Source organism: Pimephales promelas, chromosome 14, assembly GCF_988280905.1.
Source record: "Pimephales promelas chromosome 14, fPimPro1.hap1.1, whole genome shotgun sequence".
Taxonomy (NCBI): domain Eukaryota; kingdom Metazoa; phylum Chordata; class Actinopteri; order Cypriniformes; family Leuciscidae; genus Pimephales; species Pimephales promelas.
The window spans coordinates 30,545,410-30,561,937 of NC_142782.1; the positions used below are offsets into that span (position 1 = coordinate 30,545,410).

Consider the following 16,528-nt stretch of genomic DNA (forward strand, 5'->3'; position numbering starts at 1 on the left):
ACCAAACGCACCATATATTATCAGGGGGTTGATGTGAATAATGTGGCTACCTTGTTTTTTGTTAAAAACTATTTTTTACAATGGGGTTCAAACTTCAAGGTTTATAACTCCTCATTGCCAAAATAAATGGGAAATACATTTCTAGAACTTAAGGTGCTAAAAGGCAGACAGTCCCTGTCGCACAATAACTGCTCTGCTGGGTTTGTCTTTCTCACCTGCTGTCATTGTAAAGTGCTTCCTTCTCAACTTGTAGCCGCTGGAAGCTGTAAGAGAAGCATAAAGAGACTTGATTCCTTATTGGCCCTAGAAACCCCCACACAGCAGTGATAAATAACAGGCAGTATCTCCTGCTCAGGGAAAACTGGCCCTGTGTTGTTGACCAGAGGGATGCAGAAAGGAGGCAGTGTGTGCTGATACAGCAGTCTACTGTGAGTGCCAGCACAAGTTCACGTTCAGACTCATTACACTGACACAGTGACTGTCGCTAGGCCACAGCTGAGCTATCACAGCACCCGGGATGATGTCATCACACGGAGAGTTTTGATTGGTTACAGCACAGAGGAAGAGTGTATTGTGGACTTGATTTAAATGGAGGATTGAAAGTCATTTATCTTGTGCTTCATAAGATAAGGTGTTCAAATGGAACATTGTCCATTTAAATGTCTTTAACTTTCATTCTTCCATATTTCAGCAGGTTTTACATGCAATGAATCAATCCATCACTGCCTTCAATTAATCATCGCACGTTGCAGTCTTACACAGGTTCAAAGGTGCACTCAAGTCATTTCTTCCTCATTAAAAAAACTACCCTAAAGAAATAAATTTACTTTATGTAAGAAATGCAAAGTGACACCAAAAATGAAGCAAAATAGTCTTCATTTTAAAAAGAATGAATATATGTCTGAATATATTAAGTGCATTTTGGGCAATAAAGAAATGTTTAATTTCCAATTTGGTAGTATGTACATTAAATGTGCTTAAAGGGATAGCTCACCCAAAAATGAATTTTCACAATTCATTTATTAACATTATTCATTGTTAACTCACCCTGGTGTTATTCTAATGCCACATGACCTTTACACACAGACACACACACACACATATACATATATATATATATATACAGTATATATACAGTATATATATATATATATATATATATATATATATATATACAAAAGGTATATAACACAAAAGGAAAAAAAAAATGCTGTTTCATTTTACATATACTACATATACATACATATATACACATATGTATATATATACATACATATATATACACATATATATATATATATACATACATATATACTGTATACATTTGTTACATATACACACATATATATATATATATATATATAAAACAAAAGGAGAAAGAAAATCCTGTTTAATTTTTTCATGAACTATCCCTTTAATATGAATTATTTCATTTTTAAAATAAAGCATTAAAGTAACTAGCACTTACCTATCTTGTTTTTTCTTCAACTTATCAGACAACTAATAAAAAAACACAATAGATTATCACGTGTCATTTTTATCATCAAGCACACATGCTATCTGAAACAGACTTGTAACACTAACTTTAGCATTTTCTTCTTGTAGTTTTGTGATGCCTGTCTGTTTCGACATCTGAAAATGAAAAGAAATGCATTGAAACAAGAAAAGTCTTTTGCATGAGGAATAAAATATGGATAAACATAAAAATAGAAAAAGAAGAAAGTCAATAATCAAAGTTACATAAATTAGCTAAAAAAAATATTTAATGCATGATAAATGTCATTTTCATGTAATTAAAATGTAATTTATTATATGATGATAAAACTGAGAGGAAAAAAAACAACTTTTTTTTATATCCAACCTTCCAAATCATTCTATTGTCTGCCACTGGGAAAACTTTTTTAACATTTAAAAGGACGTTTCATCATAGATGTGGAAGTATTCTCTGGTGCAAGGTGAAAATAAATGTCTCCAAAATTAGCACCCACGGTGAGGGTAAAAATACACACTCATCAGCAAAATGAATCGTAGCATTCAGTCCTTTTGTCTGTTTTCTGCTGTCCTGGGTATTTAGAGGGTAAAACTGATGTTTTTACCTCTAGTGTCTGGAGTTGTTCCCTCAGTAAGCATTTCTCCTCCATTTCCGTTTGAAGCTTTAATGCCACCTCTGAAACCCAGTGTTAAAATATCTTGAGTTGGAGAAGTGTTCAACTGATGCTCAGTCAAAGTCATACCATTTTGCTGCTATTTGAAGAACCATAACACATCCTTCCTTGGTTCTACTCCGTCAACTCTTAAGTGAGTTTGATAAGGTCACAACTTTAAAAGGAAGTTGTCAGAAAGATGTACTCACCGCTCAGCTCATTATCTCGCTGTTCCAGTTTGACGCGTTGCACTTCGGCCTAAAGAGCAGAAGGAGACAAAAAAAAAAATACACTGTAAAGGCAAGATATATAAAACCCCAGTAAATGCAAAAATCACTTGATTTTGACAGGAAAGCACTTTTTAAAAGCTGATTTTCTAACCCAAACAATTAGAATAAACCCAATTACTTATTCAATAAATGTTCACAGACTTCACTGTTATTCTTCACTGCCCTGCTCTCGCATTTTTTTAAATGCAAAAATGTGTTTTGTGTGAAAGGACCCTTGTACAACTTCTCTGCTCATTTAAAGCAAGGACATGCAGGCTGTATGCAGAAATATTAACCAAAAACATCATGACCTACTTTTCGTAATTCAACCAAATCATGAAGGATAAAATAAAGACCCATTCTACATGATCTCCAGCTGGATATTCTGTTTCACTTTGAAATTCCACCACAGGAAGTTAAAATCAGTAGGGAATGTTTAAAAAAAAAAAAAGTTACACAACTATTTAAAGAATAACCATTTGGCAGCAATTCTGATTTTATTAAATTTGGTCAAGCTAATGGATAGGGTGTGATTGTCAAACACTACAGGGTTCCTGCACACTTTTAAAAGTCAAATTTAAGGCTTTTTAAGACCTGAAGAAATCAAAATGAATACCATACATTAGGGGTGTGCAATATTGACAAAAATATATCTCGATATATTTTCAACGTTTTGTTGGTAATAATTAGATACTGATTGTGTTTTTGTGCTGGTGCCATGGCTGGTTTAGGCCTGTTGTTGACAGCAGACTTGTGAAGATATTCATATTTTTCATATTACATGTATATGCAGTGGTCAGTTCACAGCAGTGACAGAAATTATTAATTAATGTGCAATATTTGCCACTTTAAATCGATATTCAGGGGCATTTTCAACTATATATGGACATTTTTCTAAACTTATTTAGATAAGTTAATAATACGTACGCAAAAAAAAGACATTTTTAATTTGGAAAACATTTTGATATGAGTGTCATCTAAAATGTATAAGATTTTTCATGGCCTTATCTTTTAAAAATCTAATTTTAAGTATCTGTGGGAACCCTGTCACTAGACTCCAGTTCACTGTCCTTCCATTCCCTTTATCTTTACAGGGCTGATCTCACAGAAAAAGCTGATGGTGGCGTCTCTGCTGTGTCTGGCCACAGTTCACCCAGCATCTGTAGTCCCTGCATTAAACATGACCTCAAGTGAACTCCAACAAACTCCTCCAGATGAAGTGCAGCACTGTGTAGCTGAATAATTGATTCGCTCTGAAACTGTTAGGATACCCAGACTGCAACTTGTTTACTCAAACTTGAATTTTAGAAAGTTGCTTAAGTATATCCAGCTTCAAACTTTCAAAACTGTCACAAGCACAACGAGACGCATGACAATCAAACTCGCTTGCAAAGTAGAGGGCTTCGTTGATAGTCATCTGAGAGTTCTGGTTTTGCTGTATTGTGACATGGACATTTTGTATCCCATCAGAAGCTGTGGACATTTCAATTTTATTGGTTCTCTCATTCAAAACCTCCATTGTATGGAACAGCATCCAAACCCTGATGAGATTGAAACCTATTATCTGTTACCTGATCAATCTGATCATTTCGTGGAGCAGAAGGTTCATCGCTGTGACCGCTGGCATCTGATTGGACACCATTAGTGCCGGCCGTTCCATCGATGAGCGCTGCTTTTCCATCAGTAACATCTGCACACTCTAGAAGAGCTGCATAGACACACACAGAATACTATAAATCAATCCCGATTCATAATTCTTATCCTAAAGTGTATGTGATGAAACATTGATACGGACTGGATGCATGAGCTCCCCTCACCTGTCAATTTCTTCTGCAGGGCAGAGTTTTCAGCCTGAAGGCGCAGGAGCTCAGCGTCCACTGGAACAGAGGCGGGGCTGGAGGCGGTTCTTTCCAAACCTTGACCCTCCCTTAATCCTCGATTCTCCAACTCTAACTGCTCAATCTGGGAACATAACTGCACCAACACACAGCAACTGATTAGAAAATCGAAAAAAATAAAAACATGGTGTGACATGGTAGAGAGTCTGTTTGTATTGTGTTCAATCATCATCTGACATGCAACTTTTATTAAAGTGCTTACACTACTATCTAAAAGTTTAGGACCTGCAAGTTTAAAACAACTTTCTATCCATCAAAGAATCATGAACAATTTTTGATCACGGTTTATCAACTGTTTTCAACATTAATAATGAAAAGAAATGTTACTTGAGTGACAAATTAGCATATTAGAATTATTTCTGAAGGATCATACACTGAAAATTCTGCTTTGATCACAAGAATAAATTACATTAATATCAAATAATAATACATGATATTACTATATTTTTTTATTAAATAAATGCAGTCTTGGGGAGTATAAGAAACATATCTGCCCCTAAACAGTCTTTCATAACAAAAAGGGAGCTAGCTGCAAATTTGTCTAAATTGTCCTATTAGTCTTGTGACTACTGTGTGAGGTCAGGGGTGGGCGATATGACCAAAATTGTGTTTCACGGTATGACTAATTTTATTTCACGGTAACAATATGTTTCACGATATAGTTATTTATATATGTAGTTATCCTCAAAAAAAAATTAAAAAAAAATAAAAAATCGACAAAAAGGGCTTTGTATAATAAATAAACCCAAATACTTTAGAAATGAAAAGTATGTCACCTTGTTTGATTTTTATTTTATTTTGGTAACTCATTTCTTTGGTAAACTATATTTATAGCAAAATATAGTAAACAAAAAACACTCATCAACTTTTAGATGAACTTCCCAGATATTAAAAAGGCCTAAACTTCATGCTTTCCCCGTTGCGAACGTGCACTCCTCTAAACTGTAGCCTGGGTGCTGCTCTGCTCTAGTTGACGGCTGTGCCTTTCCCCCAAAAAATATCTGATCTGCTTTCTCCATGTTTCTTTGACAAATCTCGGCATATCAGTCTCACGCGCTGCACAGGAGTTAACCACACCCACTTATTTACGTTTCGCGGTTTATGCGGAATAAAAAAATCTGTTATGGTTGACGTTTTCTACCGCTGTAACGATATATATCGTCATATCGCCCAGCCCTATGTGAGGCGAATAAAGTTCTGGTCATCCACCTTATTTTCCATGTAAGACTGGGAGCTGGCATTTGTAAATTGAATGTGCAAGGCTTCAAAATCCTCTTCTAGTTATTTTCAGCAGTAGAAACCAGCTTATTATGCTGCTTGATATTGCAAACAGGCATTTCTGACCATATTATTAATTATAAACACACTGGTTTGTAGCGTAAATAGTTATACTATTTACTTCACTTCTTGTCATTCTTCTAGTTATTTGCCTATAGCGGATAATGAATCAGAAATTTCACAGATTAACAGAAAATCGCTTACTTCATAGTTGGAAAATAAGGATTACTGTGTTCCACAGAGTGTGAGCAATGCATTTCTGGTGTACTTGTGCATAAGTTGTCTGGGTTCGCATGCTCATGTTCATGACAGGGGTTCAATAATGTGTGTGTGCTCAGCACCTTGGACAGCTCTTGCATGAGAGTGCTGTTCTGCAGCCTGAAGTCATCTTCCTGACTGTGTAACTTGCCCTGAAGCATTTCATTCTCACTGAGTAAGGCATCTACTTCCTGAAAAATAGAATACAGCACGGTAACCAGACGGGGCGTTTTCGCATACTACTCTCTCTGGATATCATATCATTGCATTTGTATTCATAGCGATTATGGTTAAAAATGAAAAGCTGATTTTCAGAAGAAATCTCACCTGTGCTTTCTTGCTCTTGTTTAAAGCCTAAGGGTGAAAATGAAGACTTTCATTAGACTTCATTAGCAAATGGACAACTTCTTTCAATATGACAACATACACAAGATGAAGAAACAATGACTGCACTTTTTAAATATTTTTAAAGTCCCCATGAAATCGAAATCAATGTGGCGGATCCATGCACATCATTTTTTTTCATGTGCTCATAATCTTTAATCAAAATAATTTCCCCTCCCTCTTCTCAGCAACATCTCTTAAAGCGACTTAAATTGCTATACATGTCAGAGGTTGCACGCCTCTGGAGCGTCTTGCTCAGGGACACATTGGTGTCTCACAGTGGATTTGAACCCGGGTCTCTCACACCAAAGGCATGTGTCTTGTCCACTGCGCTTTTGCTTATAAAAACCCTTTGACCTAAAATATTTACTTAATAAAAGCTAATATATCAATAATTGAACAACATATTTCCACTCAATCTCCACCCCGTGAGGGCGAGACAACCTGTCACTCACATCCACCAATAGCAAACCACAACCATCAATTCCCAATGAACCAAGTCAAGTCCTGTCCTAAATCTTTCCATTTCACTCAAATATACGTCACAATAGGTAAGAAAAGACTATCGCAACTTCTGTTTCATGACAGCTTTGAAGTAGTGATGTTGAAAGTAAACTCTAAAATTATTACTATGAACATTTTCAGCAAACTGCTTCACTATCCTAATTTGGTCCTGGAGGGCCGCTGTCCTGCAGAGTTTAGCTCCAACCCTGATCAAACACACCTGAGCAAGCTAATCAAGGTCTTCAGGATCACTAGAAACTCACAGCACAGGTAGGTGTGTTTGATCAGGGTTTGTAGCTAAACTCTGCAGGACAGTGGCCCTCCAGGACTGAGTTTGAGAAACCCTCAAGTCTTAGGCCATCAATGTGTACTTACATTTACGAGTCATTAAATCATGTTTAATTTGGACTTCTCTGTGCATGCTCTTTGAGGTGGTGACCATAGACCTCCATTATATGACTGACAAACAAGAACGGTTTGACCTAAAAATATCAAAATTGAAACTACTGCAGAAACAAAGACACCTACATCTTCGATGCCCTTGAGGTAAGCTAAAACATACCAAAATTAATTTCAAAGTCAACTATCCCTTGAAGGAAACGATGAGCAGTGCTACATTTTGATCACTGATAAATTGACCTCTATCACATGACAATGACTTGCTGAAAAATCAAGGTAAACACTACCTTCTGCGCTTTGATATAGTCTTTCTCCAAGTTCGAGGTCTTCTGACGGACACTGTTGAGTTCTGTAATACAGAATATGAAGTTAACATACAAAATGATACACATATACTTGCATTTATCACTTTTGACAGACAGCTGCACAAGCATAAACTGCTATGGCATTTTGGTAATAGTAATTAAGAGGCCCATAGAGAAGGAAGTGAATAGTTGAAATAAAGTCATTATTTTTGTTTGTTTTTGCGCACAAAAAGTATTCTCGTCGTTTGATAAAGTTGAGATAGAGCCACTGTAGTCACTTGGACTATTTTAACGATGTCTTTAATAACTTTTCGAGGCCGGCAAGTTTCAATTCCTCAAGAAGCCTATGGACTAGTATGGAGGAGTGATCCAGCTCTCAGATTTCATCAAATATATCTTAATTCGTGTTCTGAAGATGAACGGAGGTGTTACGGGTAGGGATCATGGGACGATAACCGGTTTCACGATAAACCGTGATAAAATGTACTGACGGTTAGTATTATCGTTTAAAATTTAATTATCATTAAAACCGTGTTTGATTATCGTGATTTTAATAACTAACTGAATCCTGTCGGCCAGTCTGACGCAGGCGCGCAGCACGCAATATTTTTTTTAATTACTATTCGAGAAGGAATGGTGGAAGGCAGTGACCATGCTCAGGAGATTTTTCAGCCTTTTAAGAGGACCAAATCTGAGGTGTGGTCATATTGGGTTTTGCAAAAAACTATTAAAAATAACTTTTGGAAATAACAATCACAGTCCTGGACACTGAGTGAGCTTACACATTAAGATAATATCAGATTTTCTCCAGTCACTGTTAAAAAACAAGCTAACAATCCTTGCTAACTAGCGTTAGTGAAGCGGCCAGACGGATCTTTCTGCCTCCACCTAAGCTCCGCCCACAAAAAAACGTCACCATGTTTACCAACTGTAAAAGGGTCTATAGAATCTTGCTTAAAAACTGCATAGAGAGGCTTGTTTTATTTGTTGTTTGTTGATTTTCAATTATAAAACTTGTTGAAATGTTTTCAGTGTGAGCATCAGTTCTTTTTGAGCACTTTCATAAATTTTTAACAAAACCGTGATAATATTGATAATCACGATTATTTTGGACACTATAATCGTGATATGAAATTTTCATACCGTCCCATCCTTAGTTACGGGGTTGGAACAACATGAGGGTGAATTATCCCTTTAAAATGGACTTATAACTGGTGCAACCGGTTGACAGAATTAGAATGCCTATCTTTATATAATTCCTACCTCCTTCACATATTCAATTATTAATTAATTTTGTATAATATTTTGATTGTGCTACCAGCTGCCAAAAAGAGTTTAATTCTCAGAAATGTTTTGACATTTAAATAGGCAAAATACAGCACTACAAATAACCACAGAAAATGTTCAAAAAATCAATTCAATACCTTTTTTGTCATATAATATAAACTTTAACTTTATATATTCATATAAACTTTATTTATATGAAAAAGTTCAGTGGAATAGATGCAATAAGACACCAGATTTTAATAACAAACTGCAATCTACCGTGTTAATGAGTAATGACGCAAACAGGTCAGCTGGTCTGTCTTGAATAAGCAAAGGTGTAAAGTTACATCTCTCTACTCACCAGCTGTATTTTTTCGAAGCTCATCAGATAGTTGGTAGTTCTGTGTTCTCAGCTCCAAGAGCTGAGCCTGACCAAATACGCATTAAAAGAGTTTAACAGAGCAAAAGATTGTGTACTGGTGTTAACAGGGCATTTAATTAAGGTACATATTGATTATTCCAAAACAGAAATTAAGACAACACATCATCATAAAACCATAATTCAAATCTCAGCGTCTTCATATGCAATGAATCATGTTAATACAATTATTTACAAAGTGTAAATACATAATGGAAAACATTTCATTAAAGAGTCTGGTTGCTATAACTGAATATTAGATGCTTCTGGGAAATGTAAACAAAACAATGGTAGCGCAAAACAATAGAGATATGATATTTAGCATCTTAAAATTCACTCGAAACACGTCTCCAAAACTAAATATATAATTTTTAAACCCGTCAGTTGTGTAGAAAAGAAATATTACCAGCTGTTTGACGTGCTAACGGTCATTAATTACAGGTTAGCATGCTAACGGGCTAAACACATCTGTATTGTATGTCACAAACTCGTCATATATATACTACATTCCGTGTCATTTCAACAAACAACCGTTTCATTAGCCAATCTATTACATGCATTAATGAAAAATATCGTGATAGTCAATTAAAACTATTTTCCGCCTTATAACAGTTAACAGTTAGCTTGGCAGGTCAACGGCTAGAGCTAACAGAGTCCCAATCCGCTCAGATGAATGTCAACTTCAACCATAAAATATACCCGTTTACACATATTACCACCGAACATCAATGTTGAACACATTAAATATCTCATATGTGGAATAAAAATTGTGGTAGATGTCAAAACCAAGCGCAAATAAACAGATTTGTACCTGCATACGGTGGAACTCCTCCTCTGACAGTGCTTGCGCCATCTTCACTAGAGCAAAACACTGCTGGGCAGAATAAAACTCTCTCTATCTGCTATTACGTTGTTTTCTGACAGCTTTGTATTACCGAAATAATTGTCATTCTGTTTAGTTGAAGGTTAAGCTGCAGCTTTCTGATGTCGCCCATTAAACGCATTGGCTTGCTGAGGGAAAAACGCCACCATGAGTAATGGCGGCTCCTGTCCTGAAGATGGCGCACTCAGACAATGTATTCACTGACTGCTGAAGTTCTGGGGACGAGTGACTTGTGAGCCGACTAACTCGACGCTTGTCACAAATTATTTTTAGATATTGACAGATCAAGCACTCACATAGATTAATGAATAGATTTTATAGTCTATATTTGTCACCACAGTCAAAGAGACAATCAACAGTGTAAATAACCTGGCTTACAGTCTATGGTTGTGACAGAGAATGAAGAAAAAAGGGTAAATGTTTCTAGAAATGAAAACTCTTGCAGGATCACATAACAGAAACCAAATATTCTGACAAGGTTTGACAAGTCAATGAACTTGTATCTTTAGAAAAAGTATGAGCAACATCTGAGTGTCAAATGCGCAGTTAACTTTTACAAGCAGTACATACTTCTCAATCTCCAATATATGATTTAAAATGGCATGGATAAAAAATCATCCTGCTTTTGGATGTAATTCAGCATTTTATTAATTGTTATTAAAGTGGGCCAGTTTGCACAGCTGCTTTCTTAGCAAAATAATACAGTAGGCCTATTGAAATTTTTAAGAAAATAGTTTTTTTTTTTTTTTACAATGAAACATTTCTTATTATTACATGCAGTACATTCAGGATGATCTAGACATGCCACATACACATAAAAGTCATGATTAAACTCATGATTCAACAGAGGCACATACATATGTACTTTATTAGTAAAACAGTTTGTCATTGCAAACTCTGTTGCCAGCAGAACAAGGACTCAAAAGTTGAACTGAAAAATGAACATGAATTTCAGTACTTTATTAAGGAACAAGCCACCATACGAACCCACAAACAAGGAAGACTTGTATTCAATGTAGCCACTTCTCCCATTTAAGCAAACGCACTGAATGTAAAACAGGCCAGTAGGATACACAATGCTAGCAGGGCCGTCCCGCAGTCTGATAGCGTTTGGTTTGTGGTCCCCTCGGTCCTTTTGAGATCTGGGGTGGGGGTGCACCGGCTGCACTATGGACGGCCCTGGCTACAAGAGAGACAGAAGGCCAGTGTCTGATGCGTTCTGTCTATCTGATCTCCCCCTGTCTGTATAACTCCTGCCTGGCTGTGGGGTAGTGGAGTATTTTGGGAGATTACAGATAAAGAGACGGTCCTCTTCCTTTTTGATCCAACGCAGCAGTTTAGTGAGTTCACTGATTGCTGATTTCTTAGTGATAAGAGGAGTAAAGCAGGCGTACATCTCAAACTTGCCAGTGACCTATAGAACAAGAGGGCGAGTTTAGGAAATACACACTGTAAATATTAAATACCATTCAAAAGGTTGGGGTTGGAATTTGATGTTTTTAAATGTTTTTGAAATAAGTCACTTATGCTCACTTGGGGACTGCATTTATTCGATGCAGTAAACAAATTAATATTGTGAAATATTGTTACAATTTCAAATAGCCCCAATTGATTTCTATTTGAATATATTTTAAAAACTAATTTATTCCTGGGATCAAAGCTGAATTTCCAGCATCCTTCAGAAATCAGTCTAATATTCTCAAAAAAAAAAATATATATATAAATATATTATAAAAAAATAATAATTATATATATATATATATATATATATATATATATATATATATATATATATATATATGTATATATGAAGAGTTCAGATGCAAAAGCCTCTAAATGCCATTTGAAATTTTCCTCTTTAATGATGATTTTTACCAAACTTGTATATTTAAGTTCAGTAATTTCACTTAAATGGCAATGATAATTACCTATTAATTTTTATTTAAGTGGACTTACTGAACTTAAATATACAAGTTTGATAAAAATCATCATTAAAGAAGAAAATTTCAAATGGCATTTAGAGGCTTTTGCATCTGAACTCTTCATATACACACACACACACAAATACTGTATACGCACACAATAAGAAAACCTAGGTCAGTTTTGTTTACTTATTGAATGCTTTAAACCTAGAACATTCTTTCAAGTATCCTGAACTTAAGTTCTTGACTCTTCTAAAAATAGATTGTCACATACCCAAGCCAGCAGAGTTTCTCTTTCTGCAGAATGGTAGATGAGTTTAAGGGGTCGTGACATACTATGGATACGATTGTGCATGTTTCGATACAGATCCAGCAAACGTATCTTCTCATCCTGGGTTCTGTATGCCACATCCATCTCTGGGCTGAGTGAAGCGATATAAGAAAAGCGATCATTTTTAGCCTGATAATAGTGTGTGCATCATCGATTACAACAGACATTATTCACGCAGGCATGTGACCTGATCACACCATCTACAATATTACAGTGGCAGAGATGTGACTTATGAAAACATAGGCTGTCAATGCAAATCAGATTATGAAAACAGAACTCAATTTCAGTAAATTTGAGATAGACACGGTTTAAACAGACACAGACTGTTTCCACACATCATGTGGTCTTTGATGCTTCAGTCTAATCATTCAGTTGACCATTATTTGCTTGCATTTTTTTTTTTTGCATAAAAGGCACCTCTTGAGTCTCAACAGGGTCTGAAACATTTCAGCCATGCTGTGATTAGCCGAATCAAGTGATTACTGTTGTAGAATTCATGGCAAAGTGGTCTAATCTTTTGCAGAATGTGAAAATCCTGGATTATAGGCCATCGTTTATCCGAATATGAGACCCATCTGGTGTTTCTGCTGGCAAAAGAGCCACTGATTCTGATAAATGAGTCAAAACACTAATGAATTGTTCGCGCAACTTGATTGGATGATGAAAAGTGGGTGTTTTCAGAGTCAGATCTTAATAGTCCCTGCTTTTGAGAAGACTTTTTGCCGAATAATCTACTCTTATTTGTCAGCATTGTTGTAGCATTTAATTAATTAATGTTAACTGTCTATAGATTTTTCACTGTTGGTTAACATTATTTTTCCTGTACTTGAGGCCCATGTCATCCGAAAAGAGAAGTCGGTAACACTTTACTTGAAGGGGTGTGCATAAGACTGACAGGACACCTTCATAACCATGACATGACATATGTCTTGAATATGAAGTAAAGTTTATGCATGTTTATGACAACTGTCATTAAGTGACTTTCGCTCAATAATGACATTTTGAATGCAAATATGACATTGTTTAAGATGTCTTTGTTAAACTGTTAAACTGTCATGTGGTTGGCTTTGACAGTTTGAAATGAAGCACTACAAGCTACTCACCATGTGAACTGTGAAAGCTGGCGATGGTGGTCTTGCACATTTGAGGGCTTATACAGGAAGTGCCTGAGATTAGCTACATCAATATTATCAAAACAGCTCATCTGAGTGTTTGCCACACACTGCAAGGCATTCTGGGATGCGAAAGCTTCTTCAATTTTCCTTTTGCACTCTGCCATGGCATAAAAAGCTTCTTTATCTGTAGACAGAAGAACAAGGCATACAGTACATTCGGGCGGGTCTAGATATGCCACATAAGCATAGAAGTAACAGTCATGATTGAACAGAGGCAGGCAGATGGGCGTCCATATCTCTCCAGCCTGAAAAGCAGAGGCTTTGATGAGGTTGAAGAGGAGATGAAGGTCACTGGGTTTTAGCCTAGCGTCCTCTAGGACCGTCTTCTCCTGAACGATGGAGACAAGTCGGTTATTGGCAATGAGAAAGGAAAAGACCAGATTCGGGGTGACGGCTTTCTGTAGGATTTGACTGAGAACGTCTCTGGAAGAGGATGGCAGAGGCAGGCATTGGACCGCCGAGAGCATGAAGCCGGGATCAGAATCCATGACATCGAGAAGGCTGTCCAGAATCTTCTCTGAGCCAAACAGCAGACGCCGTAGGTCATAGTTCTTCCGGCGCTCAAAGATACGATTTATGCTGGCCTGTGTGAGAAGGCTGACTATCTGATGATAAACATGGAGGAGCTCACTGCGGAGCTGCTGCTCAGACTGGCGAGTGGAAGAAACGGACACAAACACCAGCGGCCCCTTCTGCAAAAATACCACTGTGCGATTATCTGAGAGAAGCACAGGGAAAGAACATTGTAAAATTAGCTGTTAAGTGTTGTCATATCAAATACCTCTGGAAAGATGAATGTGTATTTAAAATGGGTCATTTATGTAGAAGAAATGTGAAATTATTTTTAAATTTGGAGCTTTCTAGACTGAGAAAAGCCAGAAAATGTATTTTTGGCTAATGTGGATGAAAGACAACAACTCCCAGAATGCACTTGCTTCGCTGCCCTTGGAGGCCACGCCTACCAGTAAAAGGGCAGTAGTTAAACTTAAACAACAAGTCTACTCTACTTGTGAGTCTCTGTGATGAGTCTGTCCGAAAATGTGTTTCGAGATCGCCCAAAATGTCCGGGATTCGGCTTTTGCGTTCTACACTTACTGTGGCGAGCAGGACGAGTGAGGGCCGCGGGAGAACAGCGCGGGGACGGTTGCGTGATTAGCTACCGATGAGAGACCGGTCTCGCATCTCTCACGGAGGAGCAGGAATTTTCTTGGCAATGTTAAAACACACATCGACCGATCACTTTTTTAGCGTTCATGTAAACACTACATTCAGATTCACCAATCAGATTCAATTCAGTTAGATTGAAACAAAAGGTGTGCATGTAAACAATGCATGGCGACCGCAGAAAGCAAAAGCTGAATCCCGGACATAGACGGCCGGAAATGTCCGGGAAAAAGAGGACGGTAAATTACTGCTCAGCTCTCTATACAGAACAAGAGCCTGCTAGTTTACCTTCCAAAAAAGATGGCTGACACTATGTGTAATCCCAATCCTCCATAATGCATCCGTCTGCAATTAAGTACCTTCCGTCCATATTTTCAAAAAGGAAAGAGTAAATTTGAGTTTATTCTGATTAAAGTTGCTGCTCGCAAATTGATATTTTAGTTTAGTGCTGCACTATCAGACTTAAAACCTAAATGAAGATGGTGGATCTCACCTGAAAAAATAGATTGAATTATGTTGCCTCCAGCCTGGACGAAGGAGACCAGCGCCATCATAACACCCATGGTGGAGGACAAGGCCTCCTCGTTGCCATAGCGTGAGTAAATAGGTTTACCAGCCTCGCTCAGCACAAACACATGCTTCCTGTGTTGCTTCCAACTCTCTGACATTATATCTTCATTCTGATAAGACAGACCTGGGACATCCACAGCACAACCCCCAGAGGGGTCCTCTTTCTGCCCGTTGAGGTTCGCCTGTGCCAAGCAAGATGGAAACTCACCAGAATCCTCTGTTAGGGTCTCCTCAGGTTGAAACTCCCAGCTTCCTCTATTCTCGCTCCTGTGCATGTCGTCTCTTTCTCATTTCCCTCAAAGTGAAAATCTTCAGCATCTGGACTGTTCTTTTAAGGGTGTAAACACTTGTTCTATTGATGTCACACAATGGATCTCTGTGGCTCTCCATTACTCACTCTGGAATCTCAGAGGTATCACATGATGCCTGGGGATCAGAGAACGGTTAAAACTGTGTAATAGGATGAACATGATGCTTCGCTTCTTGCTGAAAGAACGTGTCTGTGCCATTGCTGACTTAGATTATATTAAAGTGAACATAAAGCTGCATGTTTGAATGCTAAAGCACTGTCAAGATGGAGTAGAAATGTGCATCCAGGTGTACAATTAGGACTCGGAGTATTTTGACAATGTTTTGGACGATTTGATGAAACCATCACACCTAGGCAACCTATTGATTTAGGTCTTAGATTTAGACATCGAAAACAAGAAATAAAAGTGAAATTGATATGATATATAAATGTAAAAGATAATAAACATTTATCAAAATAATTAATAAAAAATACAGTCCATACAAATTAAAGGCTGAATGCTACCACATACTGTAGCATCACAATCACAATTAACCTCAAACCCATAGCCAATTATGACAGGCCTAACTCTGGAATAACATTAGACTACTAACGTTAGTATGACTAGGCTATAGTATACTAATATTATTTTGCAATATATTTAAACTGTAAAAATCGCTAAATTAATTTCATAATGACTGACAGTGTAGCCTAGGCTAATTTTGGCGAAAACTCTTCTATTAGGCCTATAAGCTGGTTAGGGTTTGTCCTATAATGACTTTAGGGCAGATCAGTTCACCATGTGGAAGTTACTACTTACACGTTTGGAAATAGCAATAATTGTGTCATAATGTGGTTGTGGTCACTGGACAAGTTATCTTTCTATTTCACTTCACAATAGACGGCAAAGATTAGTGAAGAGCAAAAGTGTCTACTCTGTAATCGACGATTTCTCAGTTTTATTTTTATTAGTGTTATTCAGCGATCTCGTGCTGCCCAAAGGATGATGGTAAATGTAAAGTTAGTCTAGTTTATAATTTTCACAAGCGAAATGAGGGAGTGTTGTTTGTG

General features: G+C 37.0%; 2 protein-coding genes across 4 annotated transcripts in view; both read right to left on the reverse strand.

The window, feature by feature from the left end:
* gripap1 (GRIP1 associated protein 1) overlaps positions 1–10,171 on the reverse strand; it is a 44,207-nt gene extending 34,036 nt beyond the window's left edge. For 2 of the 3 annotated variants that reach the window (XM_089119830.1, XM_089119829.1), the window contains exons 1-12: positions 9,935–10,171; positions 9,067–9,133; positions 7,422–7,483; positions 6,175–6,201; positions 5,931–6,038; positions 4,231–4,387; positions 3,985–4,121; positions 2,354–2,402; positions 2,097–2,167; positions 1,585–1,632; positions 1,469–1,500; positions 216–263 (exon numbers count right to left, since the gene is read on the reverse strand). In XM_089119830.1, the coding sequence (XP_088975956.1) occupies positions 216–263; positions 1,469–1,500; positions 1,585–1,632; positions 2,097–2,167; positions 2,354–2,402; positions 3,985–4,121; positions 4,231–4,387; positions 5,931–6,038; positions 6,175–6,201; positions 7,422–7,483; positions 9,067–9,133; positions 9,935–9,976 (848 nt within the window). In that variant the 5' untranslated portion in view covers positions 9,977–10,171. The remainder of the gene's footprint in view (positions 1–215; positions 264–1,468; positions 1,501–1,584; positions 1,633–2,096; positions 2,168–2,353; positions 2,403–3,984; positions 4,122–4,230; positions 4,388–5,930; positions 6,039–6,174; positions 6,202–7,421; positions 7,484–9,066; positions 9,134–9,934) is intronic. The other variant, XM_039665488.2, reaches the window with a different exon arrangement.
* A 255-nt stretch (positions 10,172–10,426) lies between these two features.
* Positions 10,427–15,583, reverse strand: mon1ba (MON1 secretory trafficking family member Ba). Its single transcript, XM_039665507.2, has 4 exons — positions 15,092–15,583; positions 13,363–14,152; positions 12,203–12,350; positions 10,427–11,420 (listed from the first exon to the last, which is right to left on the reverse strand). Exons 1-4 carry the CDS (start codon positions 15,441–15,443, stop codon positions 11,190–11,192), a joined length of 1,521 nt encoding a protein of 506 aa, XP_039521441.2. The 5' UTR covers positions 15,444–15,583; the 3' UTR covers positions 10,427–11,189.
* Between the last annotated feature and the right edge of the window lie 945 nt (positions 15,584–16,528).